Source organism: Syngnathus scovelli, chromosome 19 (genome assembly GCF_024217435.2).
Source record: "Syngnathus scovelli strain Florida chromosome 19, RoL_Ssco_1.2, whole genome shotgun sequence".
Lineage (NCBI taxonomy): Eukaryota > Metazoa > Chordata > Actinopteri > Syngnathiformes > Syngnathidae > Syngnathus > Syngnathus scovelli.
Genome location: NC_090865.1, coordinates 8,810,154 through 8,825,490, shown reverse-complemented (window position 1 = coordinate 8,825,490; position 15,337 = coordinate 8,810,154). Strand labels below are relative to the sequence as shown.

General features: G+C 43.5%; 2 protein-coding genes and 1 long non-coding RNA gene across 7 annotated transcripts in view; 2 read left to right on the top strand and 1 right to left on the bottom strand.

Moving 5' to 3' along the window:
* Positions 1 to 11,342, top strand: part of stmn2b (stathmin 2b) — a 51,403-nt gene extending 40,061 nt beyond the window's left edge. For all 3 annotated transcript variants that reach the window (XM_049751158.1, XM_049751159.1, XM_068649045.1), the window contains exons 2-5: positions 9,671 to 9,766; positions 9,847 to 10,019; positions 10,115 to 10,306; positions 10,568 to 11,342. In XM_049751158.1, coding sequence (XP_049607115.1) covers positions 9,671 to 9,766; positions 9,847 to 10,019; positions 10,115 to 10,306; positions 10,568 to 10,627 — 521 coding nt within the window. In that variant the 3' untranslated portion in view covers positions 10,628 to 11,342. The remainder of the gene's footprint in view (positions 1 to 9,670; positions 9,767 to 9,846; positions 10,020 to 10,114; positions 10,307 to 10,567) is intronic.
* On the top strand, positions 515 to 6,534 carry LOC137839723 (uncharacterized). The gene is made up of 2 exons (XR_011085847.1): positions 515 to 5,859; positions 6,252 to 6,534. It is a non-coding gene; the product is annotated as an uncharacterized lncRNA (long non-coding RNA).
* Positions 11,343 to 12,278: 936 nt separating the features above from the next.
* On the bottom strand, positions 12,279 to 14,947 carry hey1 (hes-related family bHLH transcription factor with YRPW motif 1). Of its 3 annotated transcripts, XM_049751131.2 has the most exons (6): positions 14,540 to 14,939; positions 14,091 to 14,288; positions 13,926 to 14,001; positions 13,763 to 13,846; positions 13,614 to 13,695; positions 12,279 to 13,455 (listed from the first exon to the last, which is right to left on the bottom strand). In XM_049751131.2, exons 2-6 carry the CDS (start codon positions 14,174 to 14,176, stop codon positions 12,869 to 12,871), a joined length of 915 nt encoding a protein of 304 aa, XP_049607088.1. In that variant the 5' UTR covers positions 14,177 to 14,288; positions 14,540 to 14,939; the 3' UTR covers positions 12,279 to 12,868. The 3 variants fall into 3 exon arrangements, with proteins under 3 accessions (XP_049607088.1, XP_049607089.1, XP_049607087.1); XM_049751132.2 differs by having other exon boundaries at positions 13,926 to 13,965; positions 14,091 to 14,947; XM_049751130.2 differs by having other exon boundaries at positions 14,091 to 14,939.
* Between the last annotated feature and the right edge of the window lie 390 nt (positions 14,948 to 15,337).

Sequence of the window (15,337 nt, the reverse complement as noted above, 5' to 3'; positions counted from 1 at the left end):
TGATTGATTGGGTTTTAATACAATGCAGATGCTCCAAACAGCGCCACTGCTTTGTGTAATCTCTGAGTCACATGGCAGAGTATGAAAAAGGGTTTAGAGCCCTTTGACGCAGGTCACCTAGCGTGCATTCCTACTAAAGCTCATAATAGTCACAAGCAACACAGCCAGAATAAGCAGCAGCCATAGTAGTGTTTCAAAATAGTATTTTTGTTGTTGTTTTGTTCTTCAAGATACCGCACAACAGTGGTCGACCGCCTTTTTGCGAGTGTATAAAAGTGATCAAGTCATCACAAAAATCACGAAAAAAATCGTATATAAGCCGCACCTGACTATAAGCCGCAGGGTTCAAAATTTTGGAAAAAAGTCGCGGCTTATAGTCCGGAAATTACGGTATATACAGTAACAAAAACATATTCACACTAACTAGTTTTATAGTGGTACACTAAGTAAAAAAAGATATAGAAATACGGCCATCGGTGCACCATTTGAAGAAGAAAAAAGGACTCCTCTTCAGTTCTCTTGCGGGATGCGTTGGCACCTTTATTTGCCACAGACACTAAAGTGCCTGCCTTTCATGTCAAGCACTCAGCTTCATAATGAGCAAATGAGCAAAAATTAGGGGAAATGTTTTATTTTCTTTCATAAATAAGCCGCACCGTACTAAAAGCCGCATGTGCACGCGAGTTATTTACAAAGAAAGACGGTACACAGAGAGCCTTTGTAAAGTTTTAATAACATACCTTAACATTTCTTTCCAAACACTGCCTGTGACGTGGTAGTAATACCGCAGCAACACGGAAGTAACACAGCACTAATAGGGCTGGATACAAAAACAAACATACCAGTAAAAGTCACTGAGACGCAGCGGTAACAAAGCAGCAACACAGTAGCACAGCACTAACAGGGCTGGTTAATAAAATATACCAGCAAAAGTCACTGAGAGCCGTCTTCATCTTCCTCCTGTGCACTGAAACCATTGAAGTCTTCCTCCTCAGTGTCCGATTGGAATAGCGTCAGATATACTTCGCCACACACTTTCTCAGTCTCTCTTTCGTTGTCGCTTTTATGCATTTCTTCTAGCATTTTTCATGATGAGGGTCTGTTCATGTTAATCAAGATGACCGTTCCAATTGCTCATTCGAGACCGCCGATTACCGGCGCTGACGATCATGCAATAGCGCTATCAAATTTTAAAAGTGTGTCCCTTGAAAGGCTTACGCAATTGATTAGTGCGGCTTAACAAACAACATGTTTACTCGACCCGCTTCTATTTAAAGAATTATTTCAAATTTTAGGACTGTCCATCTTAAATATAATTAATATGTCTGTCTCCTCTGGTATAGTGCCAACAGACTTTAAAACCGCTATCATTAAACAGCTACTTGAGCGACCAAATCTCGACCCGGACTGTCTTAGTAATTATAGGCCTGTTTCAAATCGCCTATTCATAGCAAAACTTCTTGAAAAAGTAGTAGCAGCTTATTGATTACATGGTCGCCAATAATCGATTTGAATCTTTTCGGTCTGGTTTTAGAGCTAATCATTCCACCGAGACAGCACTTGCTAAAGTGACTAATGATCTCCTCATAGCTATGGATTCTAACACTTCATCGGTATTATTATTACTCGATCTTAGTGCTGCCTTCGACACTGTAGACTTCGATATTTTATTAGAGCGCCTTAAAAGCTGTGTTGGTATTTCAGGGTCAGCACAACGCTGGTTCTGTTCCTATTTATCAGACAGGACTCACCGAGTAGTCCATGGTAATGTGACCTCTGAGCTCTATAACGTTACGTGTGGTGTCCCGCAGGGATCGGTACTTGGACCAATTTTATTTAATATTTATATGATTCCGCTTGGGGACATAATACGTAAAAATAACATTAGTTTTCAATGTTATGCGGATGACACTCAATTATATATGCCGTTATCGATGAAAAATCCGCGGGACTGTTGTAATCTTGAGCCGTGCCTTGCGGAGATCACGCACTGGATGTCACTCAATTTCCTCCGTCTGAGATGTTAATTGTTCCAGCGCGTTCTCACCACTTATTTAAGGAAACCACTGTAACTATGGATAACTGTACTATCACATATTAAGAACATAACTAGAATTGCATTTTTTCACCTCCGTAATATTGCTAAGATTCATCCGATTCTCTCGACCAGTGATGCGGAAACCTCAGTCAAACCTCGGTTTTCGACCACAATCCGTTCCAGAAGGCGGTTCGAGAAGTGAATCGGTCGAATTCCGAATCTATTTTTCCCATTACAAATAATGGAAAAAAATGTAATCCGTTCCAAAACAAAAAAAAAAACGCCCTTTTTAAGCATTTTTTCATTTGCGTATTTTTGTCCGATCGCGCAACTGCCGCACACCGCCGAACACGCAACCGTAGCGCGCCGCCGACCACGCAACTGCACCGCGCTGGTCGCATTATTGTGACAGAAACGTTGCTGAAATTTAGAAAATATTTTTTAAGTCCTGATGTACTTTCCAAAATTTAAGTGGACCTCAGTGCGCAGGGAGCTTAATTTGGTCCGATTGAGCAACCGCAGCGCGCCGGGCGCTCACTGTCGCATTGCTTTAAGAGCGTCTTTGTGTTTTAGGATGGCTTTACTGCTCCCACTTGCTTTCTTTGGAGGCATGATGAGGGGTTAATACAATCCTCAAAGTAACGAAAATACAATAACGAATGAAGTCAGTCAGCATCCGGGCTGCACGGTCGGGTTTTCTCGGGTCCTTTCTGCTCATCTCGCGAGGTTCGACGTCCGAATTTTGTTTGACAACCGAAGCAAAAAAATCTCGAATTTTTCTTGCGAATTCCGATTTGTTCAAGAACCGAGACGTTTGAAAAGCGAGGTTTGACTGTATTATACATGCGTTTATTACTACGTCGCTCCTGGACTACTGTAACGCATTATTATCTGGTCTTCCTAAGTCCAGTATCAAAAGTCTACAGTTAGTACAAAATGCTGCTGCAAGGCTGCTCTCACGAACAAGAAAATTTGATCACATTACCCCAATATTAGCCAACTTACATTGGCTCTCGGTCCATTTAAGATGTGACTTCAAGGTTCTCCTATTATCCTTTAAATCATTGCATGGCTTAGCACCTTCATATCTCATCAACTTAGTTGTTCCTTACGTTCCGTCCCATAACCTCCGCTCGCAAAACGCTAGTCTTTTAGTGACCCGAGAGCCAAAAAAATGTCTGCAGGGTCTAGAGCATTTTCTATTCGGGCTCCAGAGCTTTGGAATGCCTGACCAATGGATATTAGAACTGCTACCTCAGTAGAAACATTTAAGACACGTTTAAAGACACATTTTTATGATATGGCCTTTAATTAACCTGTAGTGGCTGATTCGGCTGGAGTTTGTGTTTTCGCTCCCTCCTGACAGAGCCATAACAAAATATTGCCATATTCATTTAATCATTAAATAATGTATACTGTGTTAGGTCTTGGTTCAATAGGCTATGTGCAATCATTTCGATATATTTTAATAAACATTGAACCAGTCCGGCCCTCGGCTTGTAGCAAATTTGTTTTTTTGGCCCTCGGTGTGTTTGATTTTGACATCCCTGCTCTATCTTCGGGTTGCATGTTAAGAGCCAAATCGACTGCCTTTGTTTGTTTATTTATTTCGAACATTTAAAGAAATACAAGAAAGAAAGTAACAATACTGAAAATAATAACTCCATAGTACAATAGAGAAGAAAGAAAAGAAAAAAAAACATTGCGTTATAAATTTTCACTTTATCATAAAAAATCTTATTTGTTCAAAAGGGAGTAGAAGGAAGCCTAGGCTTATCTAGCTCTACCCCTTGTAACCACGTTTGCTTGATTCCGTCAAGATTTGTCCATTTTCAGATTTGTTAAAGATATACATATATATATATACATATACACATACATACATACATACATATAGATATTATACATACACACACTTATACATACATACACCTCCTTTAAATAAATACAAAAGCAGTTTAAACACCTCACAGCATGCTACGGTATCCCATCAGTATTTTGCCTTTATACATTTTTTTAAACTGAGGTAATGAACTACAATTCTTTAGTTCGTCACTGCTGGCGTTCCATAATTCCACACCTTTAACTGTTATACAATGCAACTTTAAAGTTGTTCTCACCAAATCTCTTTTAAACATAAGTGTTCCTCTTAAATCATAGGTACTTTCCCTCCACTCAAACAACCTCTGTATACTGTTTGGTAATTGATTATTTTTTATTTTGTACATGAGTTGGATGGTTTTAAAATCGACTAGATCATTGTATTTCAGTGCATTCAGTTTTACAAAAAGAGGGTTAGATGGTTCTCTGTAATCAACATTATTTACAAGTCGTATAGCTTTTTTTTGTAGAATGTAGATTGGATCTGTGTTTGTTTTGTATGTGTTGCCCCACACCTCCACACAGTACATAATGTATGGGAGTATGAAGGAGCAGTACAAGGAATATAATGATGTTTGGTTTATAAGATCTTTTACTTTATACAATACTGCCAGTGATTTTGAGATCTTTGATTTGATATACGTTATATGTGGTTTCCAACTTAATTTTTTATCTATTAGCACTCCAAGAAATTTTACTTCATTCACTCTTTCTATTTCTATATTATTTATTGTAAGAATTTTGTCTGTGTTTGTCGGACGGTTTCCAAATATGATATACCTTGTTTTACTTAAATTCAATGTAAGTTTATTTGTGTCAAACCAACTCTGTAATTTTTCCATTTCAATACCCACAATATCCAGTAGTTGGTCCAGGTCGTCCCCACTACAGAGCAGATTCGTGTCATCTGCAAAAACTACGGCCTTGAGTAATCTGGAGACCTTGCACATATCATTAACATACAAAATAAATAACAAGGGGCCTAATATTGAGCCCTGAGGAACCCCACACTTTCCCTGCTTTAACTTTGATTTGAAGTCCATTAATTGCACATATTGATTCCTGTTTGATAAATAACTGTTTAACCAAGTGAGTGGCATAGCTTGTATGCCATATCTCTCAAGTTTTGTTAACAGTATTTTATGATTTACAGTATCAAAAGCTTTCTTAAGATCTAAGAAGACACCTACAGCATATCGTTTATTTTCAATAGCTGTTGTTATTTCAGCTACGAAATCTAACAAAGCCATTGTGGTGGTTCTATTTTTCCGAAATCCATACTGTTGGTCACACAGAATATTTTGTTTTGTGATGAAATCATCAAGCCTTTTATAAAATATTTTTCTAGTATTTTGGAGAATTGTGGGAGTAAAGATATTGGCCTGTAATTTGAGAATATGTGTTTGTCCCCAGCTTTATATATCGGAATAATTTTAGCTGTTTTCATTTCACTCGGAAAAACACCATTTGTCAGTGATTGGTTGCAAATATGTGTTAGGAGTTTCACCACACTTTCAATAATATTTTTAACAAGCGACATATCTATTCCATTACAATCAGTTGACTTTTTACCTTTAAATCCTCTAACGATTTCTATTATTTCCGTCTCATCCGTTCCCCTTAGAACCATACTTTTGGCTATGGGTACATCCTTAATTAGGTCACTTGTACTCCCTTTTTTTGGTACTTCTTCCGCCAAAGTAGGCCCAATACCAACATAGTAATCATTAAACTCCTCTGCAATCATTGCAAGTTCATTTATAGTTATATTGTTACTGTTTACAAAGTAAGAAGGATATCCTGGCTTTCCAGTTCTGTTTTTAATAATTTCATTTAACACTTTCCATGTTGTTATTGTGTTACTCTTGTTTTCCTCCAGTTTCTTGCTATTGTAGTTCCTTTTACTGTTTCTCATTATTTTGATCAATTTGTTTTTATAGGTCTTATATTTCAATCCATCCATCCATCCATTTTCTGAACCGCTTAGTCCCCACGGGGGTCGCGGGCGTGCTGGAGCCTATCCCAGCCGTCATCGGGCAGTAGGCGGGGGACACCCTGAACCGGTTGCCAACCAATCGCAGGGCACACAGAGACAGACAACCATTCGCACTCACACTCACACCTAGGGACAATTTGGAGTCTTCAATCGGCCTACCAAGCATGTTTTTGGAATGTGGGAGGAAACCGGAGCGCCCGGAGAAAACCCACGCGGGCCCGGGGAGAACATGCAAACTCCACACAGGGAGGGCCGGAGGTGGAATCGAACCCGCACCCTCCTAACTGTGAGGCGGACGTGCTACCCAGTGCGCCACCGAGCCGCTTGTTTTTATAGGTCTTATATTTCAATTCAGCTTCTTTTGTTCTTATCTTTAGGAAATCTTTGTATAACAGGTTTTTTTTCTTGCAGGCGTTTAAGATTCCCTTTGTCAGCCATGGTTTTTCCACTGAGTTGTGTTTGACCGCTTTCCTTACAAGAGGACAGTTTTTATCATAAAGTTCAGATATAATGGCCATGAATGTGTTGTAGGCTTCATTTACATCACCCACATATACCTTTTTCCAGTCTTGTTTTAGAAGATCATTTTTGAATGAGTTAATTGAATTACCAGAGTTCATTCTACACATTTTAAAAGCTATAGCATCCTTTTTTTCCCTTGTACATTTCTGGATCACCGCAAACACTGGCAGATGGTCACTTGAATCATTTATTATCAGTCCAGTTTTTACTTTCTTTTCAATCACATTTGTAAATATATTATCAATTATAGTGGCACTGTGAGATGTGATTCTAGTCGGACGAGTTATTGCAGGGTAAAGACTCATACTGTACATTAAGTTAATGAATTCTGTTATTGGAGTCAGCTGAAGTGGGTTCAGTAGATCTATATTATAATCACCACAGACATAGACCATTTTCGTATTGATTTTTCTTTCATACATTCTTGATAATAGTTCACTAAATGCCTCAATACTTGAACCTGGACATCTGTATACACAGCTTACCAAAATGTTTTTTGATGATTCCATTTCTATTTCAACAGTAATACATTCCATGAGATTATCTATTGCTTGAGACATATTTCTTACTATCTTACACTTACAGTTTTTGTCTATGAATAGAGCAACCCCTCCGCATCTTTTTCCCATCCTATTTAATGTATAACTCTCATACCCCTCTATGTCAATCTTTTCAGCCTGATCTTCCTTTAACCAGGTTTCAGATATTGCAATAACAGTAAACGGATAATTCATATCTTTTAAACATTGTTTGATCTTAGAGATGTTTGCTTTCAAGCTCCTACTATTAAAATGTATAATTGACATTGCCCTATTTGTTGCTACATTCTCGCTAAATTGCTCTACAGTATAGTATTTACAGTTCGTTTGATTGTAGTTGATAAAGAAGTTATTCACAGGATCAATATTGTTCTCTATATCAAATCCCTTATGATCAGTGTAATCAAATGTTTTCAAATCAAGTTCTTCATTTTCAGCTATTAGTGCTTGTTTGTTAAACAGACCAGTTGGAAAGGAAAGGCATTTGTCAGTACTGTTCATGATAGGTTGATAAGTTCACCAGGTTATTTACCTTCCATGATATAAAAGTATCACAACATGAGGTTCTAAGTAATGATGTACAGGTTACTGATCTCCTTCATACCGCTTAAGTTGCTCTATGGCACTAATGCAGAAACCATGAGAACTCTCTGCTGCTCCAACAGGTTTGATGAATACCTTACAACCTGCAGTCCAAGTGGACTGTATTTTACCGTTTTTCTTAAGAGCTCTTGCTTTTTTAGCTATTTCACCATTTTTCTTGGTGAGGTGTTCATTCATGTATATGTTCGTGCCTTTTAATTTCCTACCTTGTTTGAGTAGATTTATCTTACTTTTCCTATTTGTAAAGCGGACAATTATAGGTGGTATCTTGCTATCTAGACTCCTCGTTGGCAGAGTGTGGCATGCCTCAATATTGATAGTGTCAATGATGATGTCTTTAACTTAAAAGTGGCATCATATTCATTTCTTTTGTCCCCCAAAATGAGGGTGGTGTGTATAAAAGCTTCCTTTCGTCAGTAATGTCCGTCTTGATCTCATTCTGTCTCTTCTTTGTGTGAATTATATGGCACTATTTGGCTGGCGGATGGACATGCGATCAACACACCACTCTTCTCCCCAGTGACCGTGTCACATATCCCTCCGCCCAGCAAAGCGGTGATGCATAACAGCGGACAACAGCCTTTTTACGAGGGTATAAGGGATCAAGTCATCACAAAAATCACGGAAAATCCATAGATACGCCGCACCGAACGACAAGCCGCGGGGTTCAAAACTTGAGCAAAAAGTAGCGACTTATAGTCCAGAAATTACGGTATTCAAAATACACCCACAAGAAGTGAAAACATAGACTGCACAGCTCCAAAATCAGCAGAAAGACTGACGCTAATGCTATGAAAACGAGTGCAGACACAATATTATTAAAGCGAAATGCAGTTCATTATTTTTGTGTCATCTCAAACTTACCACTTTATTGTGTCCGTCATTTCCATAGGTTGAAGGAACGGAACCATCAACAAAATGAAGTCTTTCGGCAAACCTTTCTCTATACTGACAAAAGATTTCTGAAACACTCCTTAACAAGCAGGACTTTGCCCACAGACGTGGGAACACTGGTTGAAAAATGAAATTTGACCAGGCACTTCTTTGAGTTTCTGATGTTGTGCAATGATTTGAGTGGATTGATGCATCCAACAACGGAACATTTTGATCTCTCCACTTTGGCATCCTTTAGTTGTTTGGACTTCAAAAGTCTCACAGAGTAATAAACAAAGCAGATTCATCTTAGACATGGCGGATTTGCGAATCCGCCATGTTTATGACTCGGATTTTCGTTTGGCAACACCCATTGCCTTGTTTGGTTTATCCCGCCCCAACGGATTTGATGTAATAGATTAAAAAACATAATAGAAAACTGAGAAATCTGAACAGAGTAAAAAATAGCGCTCAAAATGATCATAACAGTATCTCTGCAGCACCTGGAGGGATATATTACACTTACACTTACACTACACTCCTGGATACTCCAGATACACAAGAGAATGAATTTAAAAGAAAAAAAGTTGATTTTCCATGATATGTGTCCTTTAAATAAGCGCTTGTGAAGATGACTGACAAGAAAAAATGTCACCTTCATCCAAACTGTGGATTTGAGATGATTTTGCGCCTCCCGTCATGATAATGTGTTGGGTGGTTGTCAAGTGAAATCCCTTCAGTGAACCAGTTCAGGTATCTGGTTGACTTTTTCCATCCTTCGTGTGCAACAGCAGGGGTGGGCAACCTACAGCCCTCGAGTGCATTTAATCCGGCCCGCCGCGTAACTGCAAAAACAAAGGGACTGTTATTAAAACACAGCAAAACCGCCGACCCACAAATTCTCAACAGACACTTTTTACTGCACTACTTTTCAGAAAACTACTGCATGTCAATCACTTTTAGTGCAGAATGAAATTTTTTTGGGAACAAAGTGGTCTGGGCAGTGCCGCAAAGCTCTCTCACGTTTCCCTAATAAAGCTTCTCTCTTGGCTGATCAAATAAGAGAGACGGTAGACACAAAAAAAGAGCCTCATGATTGCAGAAGCCACTTCACAGTGTTGCTATTTGTAGAACAACTGAGCTGCAAAATAATCACCCACAGGTGTTCCAGTGGCCTCAAAAGTGGGTCAGTGAAATATCATGTTTTTGTCTCTGCAGCTTACAAGGAGAAGATGAAGGAGATTTCCGTCTTCTCGCTCATCTGCTCCTGTCTGTACCCCGACAGCCACAAGAACCCCCTGGGAGACTTTGAAGGTAACTTGCAACGCCGCCAGTGATGGATGCATGAGTCAGTACAGCGAACACTTACCGACGCGAGCCGTGTTGTTTGCCAGAGCTGAACATCAAGCCGATCAGCAAGCGTGCGTCAGGCCAGGCCTTCGAAGTCTTCCTGAAGCCGACATCGCCCGTGTCCGACGCTGCCTACAGCGTCACCACGCCCCCCAAGAGGGACATCTCCCTGGACGACATCCAGAAGAAGCTGGAGGCCGCTGAGGACCGCAAGAGAGTAAGCTCAAAGGCTCAAATTTGCTTTTGTGACCTGGACTGTTTTGTTGTTAGCACGGCTCCTAGCTTAGCGCCGCTACTTGTGATGGCCGTCAGTCCCAGGGGGCGCAGGTGCTGCGGGCGCTGGCGAAGAAGCGCGAGCATGAGCGCTACGTGCTGCTTAAGGCCATGGAGGAGAACAGCAACTTCAGCCGCATGGCTGAGGAGAAGCTGCAGCTGAAGATGGAGCAGATCCAGGAGAACCGTCAGGCCTACATCGACGCCCTCATGGAGCGCCTGCAACAGAGGGTGAGTGCCCACAGCCAGCAGTCTTCGTCTCTCTCAGCATTTTCATTTTATAACGATTCAAAATGACACGAGGGCAGCTCTGAAAATGCTTCGTGGCCTCAGTTTGGCCCTGACACGGTTGAATCTACTTTGATGCAAATCACTTTGGGCCGGACTAATACGTGCTGACTTGTTTTGTTTTTTTCCCAGGAGAGGCACGCTTAGAGCGCAAATCACTTTGGTTCGTACTAATATGTGCTGACTTGTTTTGGTTTTTCCCAGGAGAGGCACGCTCAGGAGGTGCGCAGGAACAAGGAGTTGAGAGAAGAGGTGACAGCGTGAGGAAATCTCGTCCCAATCCCTTCTCCTCCCCAGGGTCTTGGTGTCCACTCAACTGGGATAAACCGTCACCTGAACGCCTCTTGTTCCCTCCTCCTTTCCATACAACATCTTGAGACAGTGGCACGCACACATGGGAGGGTTTGGGATGGTGTCATAAGAAAAACATAAATCGCCACAATTCTCAACAACAACAGCAAACATGGAATCCGATCGCCAGAAAGCGACAGTGGAGGTGTAAATACTTTTTTTTTTCTTATGACTAGTACAAAAAGTATCGATTGCAGTGTGACATTTGTCATGATCTTTATTTTGGTGGTCGCTTAGTGGCTTTGATGTTTTGGTGGTGCGTTTGCAAGCTCCCCCTTTCCGTCCCACCCATTGGCATTCAATGCGAAGCTAATGCATTGCATCCCTTATCTCTTTCTTGTTCAGCCACACAAGTTTAGCGTAGCACACGGCTAATTAGCTATTAGCGATGCTGCAAAAGACAAAACCCGGAAGTTTCCCACCCATCTTCGTAACCCACTTTTAGCAGGGAGGAGCCACGCCTGAGGTTGAACCCCAAGGTCCCGTGTCATGCCACTCTTTCCATTTGTGTGTGTGTGTCTGAGATCCGCTCTCTCTTTCTGCATTACTGTATACCTTTGTCAACAAGCAAGCTGTAGTTAATAAAGATTTGGGGTTCATGGAAGACATGGCCTCTCTGCGATGATAATGATGTGGGATGCTTTGGATCATTAGCCAGCTATTCATCACAAAATATGACAATTTTTTTTTTCAATTAAATTAGCTCAAATTCATTTTCATGGCGTTTATAATAATCTTCACTTTAAGTTCTTGCAGTACTAAGTTAAGCCACATGAGGACGACAAAAGTGCAGTTTTTCAATATGACCCCTTAACACAACCTACCGTATTTTACACGTCCAGTACTTTAAGTTGTTGCAGTACTACGTTTAGCCAAATGATGACGGCAAAAGTGCTTTTTTTTTCAAGATAAATCGTAAACGACAAGCATGCGGAAAGCTGGAAAGTTGAAGAGTTTGGAGGGAAATGCGCCACCTTTTGGCTACTTGCCCAGTCATACATACACAGTTATGAATAATGCTCAGCATAAGATACAATCCTATCTGCAGGCTTGGCGAACACTGGAAACTGACAGCTGCGAGGACAAAAAAACAAGACTAGAACAGGATAAACCACTTTCGAGATAGAGCCAGACAACAACAGACCAATAATATGTAATTAAAACAATAGTCTAAAAGTCATAATTATATGCTCATTACAGCAGTGTATGTTTTTGTTGTGTAGTTTTCATTATACTGAGCAAATTGGTAAATAACAGAATTGTTGTAGGTGTACCTAATGGGTTGGCTGGTCAGATCTCTTCAACTTGTTCCCACGCGGTGCTCAGGCAGGGAGGCTTGATGGGCCGCCAGGATATCCCCTCCTAGCTAATGGCTTCCTGTGTGCCAAACACACAACAACACACACAAAAACGAGTACACTCCTCAACGGCGTGCGTCTATTCAAAGAAGTTGTCGTGACCTACCGGCAATAACGATGGTGCACCATACGGGGGGTGCCCGAGAAAGCCCATCGTGATATTGAAGGGGGAGTGCGGCAAAAAAGGCTTTCAGAGACGCCACGGGTGATTCATCAGAGCTTATTTATTTTAGGATGCTTGCAATGAGCAACAAGACAAACATCAAGACGGAGGTGTGAACAACCCCAGCGGGTAGGCAAGATATACAATGTGATAGTGGTCTAGATTATTGAATTAGTTTTGACATTTTTTTAGGGACTGTGAGAGGAAGAGGGGTGCGCCATCTCTGTCGGGATGTCGAAGGAGGCGTGTTGGTGAAGACGGGTGAAAGAAGGATGAGCTGAGAAACTTCATCTTAAGGAGAAAAGGAGAGACGGGAAGGCACAGCGATCAATCAACGTGTTGACTCACGCTGGTTGCACACCTCTCCTGATGTGGCCCGACACAAGGATGTGACAAAGTCTTGAAGAGTCCAGCTCATTGCGAGTCTCAAGTGTAGATGGAACGGGTCGAGGGTTTCAGTGTGGATGGGTACTGGGTTTAGGTTACAGATGACAAGTTGGGGGGACAGGTGAAGGTCCGAAAGGATGGCAGACGAGAAGGGAACACGTCACAGGTGAAGAGTGGCACAAGGTACAAATGAAAAACAAAAACATTTTGGACGAGTCCAGCTCATTTGCGAGTCTTTTTGGCCCGTCAAAAAGCTCCAATCTCCATCCCCCAGGGTCTGTACGGTTTGCCCACAGCAGAAAGTATCGGGGTCGGCAGGCAGAGGGCAGCGGCCGCGACGGGAGATATGAGCGGGAAGGCTCCCAAAGGGAAGGGGAATGCTGAGAGGAGGTGCTTGGCCATCGATGAGGACACCAGAGCGGGTTGCAAGATGGGTGTGGCGGTGGCAGAGGGCCCGCACACACCGGGCGGCAACTGTTCCAGGTGAGGGGTGGTGGTGTCACTTCGCCTCTCTGCAGACGGTGGTGACAAAGCGGAAGAGGACGAGGACTGGGGGCTGCCGCTGCGGGGCAACCCGGCCACGAGTGGCGGGCGGGGCATGCGGGGCACCGTTGGCGAGGCGAAAGCAGAACCCCACGCCGCCAGCTGGCCCAGCCCAGTGTGGACCTCGTGCTGGCTGGCGTAGTTGTTAAGGTGCGACACCAGGCGGATCCTCAGGGGGTCGGCGTTGTCCAGACCCTCCACCACGCTGAGGTAGTGCGCCGTCTCCCTCAGGCACTCCCGGAAACCCAGACTTCGGTAGTCCATTGCCAGGGCGTGTGTGTCCAAAAACCCTAAAGGGAGCGGGGAGGTACATCCATTAACCTCCACTGGTGCAGATGAATAGAGGGGCGTCCGCATTCAAAACATGTTCAGCCAGAAGCCGTTTTGGTCTTTGATGCAATGCTACAAGGACCCATTTTTTAATTTTTAAGACACAAATAAAATCTACCTTTGCCACCTGCAGCATGGAGCATCTTCAGATGGTCCACAGTCATCTGCAGAATTTCAGCTTTCTCCAACTTGGCTGAACCCTTCAAAGTGCGCATAGAGCATCAATAAGTACATTCGTTAAGTTGAAAAGCGCAAGCGCGCACACACCTGCTTCTCGAAGGCGCTCGGCACCAGCCTGCGGAGTTCACTCAAGCTGTTGTTGATTCGGTCACGACGACGTTTCTCAATGATCTAGGAACGAGAGAGAAACGCGCTGCTTGAATCAACGGTTGACTTTTGGCTTTGTTTTCAAACAGTGCGTTGCACTCACTCCTCGCCGCCTCTTCCTCGCCTGCACCTGAATAGAAGTGCTTGGAGATGCCAAACAGAGAGGAGAGCGAATGTTGCTGCATCATAACCAATAAAAAAAAGACATGATTGAGTTTTTTTTCTAAAGTGGTCCCCACTCAGTAGAGGATGGCAGAAAGCAACGCACCCGCTCTCATCTGCGCTCTCCTTCTCTACCTCGATGGCTTCGTCCAGCTCGCTGTCCGACGAGCTGAAATCGTGGCTCCTCTTCATCTTGTCCTCTCGTCCAGGGCGAGCGTGCGAGTTGCGTATGGCTGGAGCGGCGTTCTCACAGTGTCATTTGAAGGCGCGGGAGGCGGGGCCGAGCGCGAGGACATGTTTCCCCCTGCGGGCAGCCAATGAGGCATCGACCTGCCGCTTTGACTGACGAAAACACTGTGCACCAGCCTCCGCCATGCAGTCAGAGGCAGGAGATGAATTTGCAAACTTTAGAGGTCTCACTGTGCTGGACAGCGTGAGACTCGCGGGCGCCAAGCCTGACGTCAAGGGGTTTGTGTTGCGCTGCGCTCTTCAGTATCCATTTACAACAGTTCATATTTAGTCTACCATTCGCTTCATGACTTAATTATTTTTTACCTGTAATAAAGAGCCCGGAGTTGTCATCTGGACATTCAGGCAATTTCCCGGTGGGCCAGGCCGCGACAAGTGCTACTCCCAACTGCTATGGGTTACAGGCGGAGAAGAAGATGAGGGTAGCTCGAGGGGGCTCCAACTCAACTCCACATTTGAATATTAAGCAGCTGGAACAAAGGGCCCTGACCAGTGATGCATCATCTCCTAAATAGATAATCTTGGGAGCAACTGAGCGCGGTCCTCCCCTCAGCGTCTGCGTGCTTGCGGGTCCCGGTGGCCGCGACAGCGGTTGGCCGGCTGTCAGCACTCGTTCGGCCGTGGGAAAGTTCCCCCCGGCCGGCGCTGATAACCAATCAGAAGCCGGCGGCCGTCTCCTCTGCTCTGAATGAAGCAATTGGTCGGCGGGGCGACGGGCCGTCTGCGAGAGAGCGTGTGAACGTGTAATCCAATACACACTCACGCACACACGTGCGCGCGCACACGCACACGCAGGCAGAGACGGGAGCGCCGACGCAACCCCACTGGAACCCAATGATGCCTCGTTGTCTAACAGCGACTTTGCGGTGTTTGTACACAAGAGGGGGGCCTCGACGCTTGTCACAATCAACACAGATGTGTGCGTGAGCGAGCGGGACGGGGGAAGAAGTAGCGGAATGTTTTGAGGGAGGGGCTCATTTGTTGTATTTCAAGTTCAGCCAGAGTTCCCACGCTGTTATTTTCTGCCCCGCCACCCTTTGTTCTGGCGCCTCGTCACATATCGTGATTAGTCGGGCTGCCCTTTGAAGGTGAGGGACACCCCCT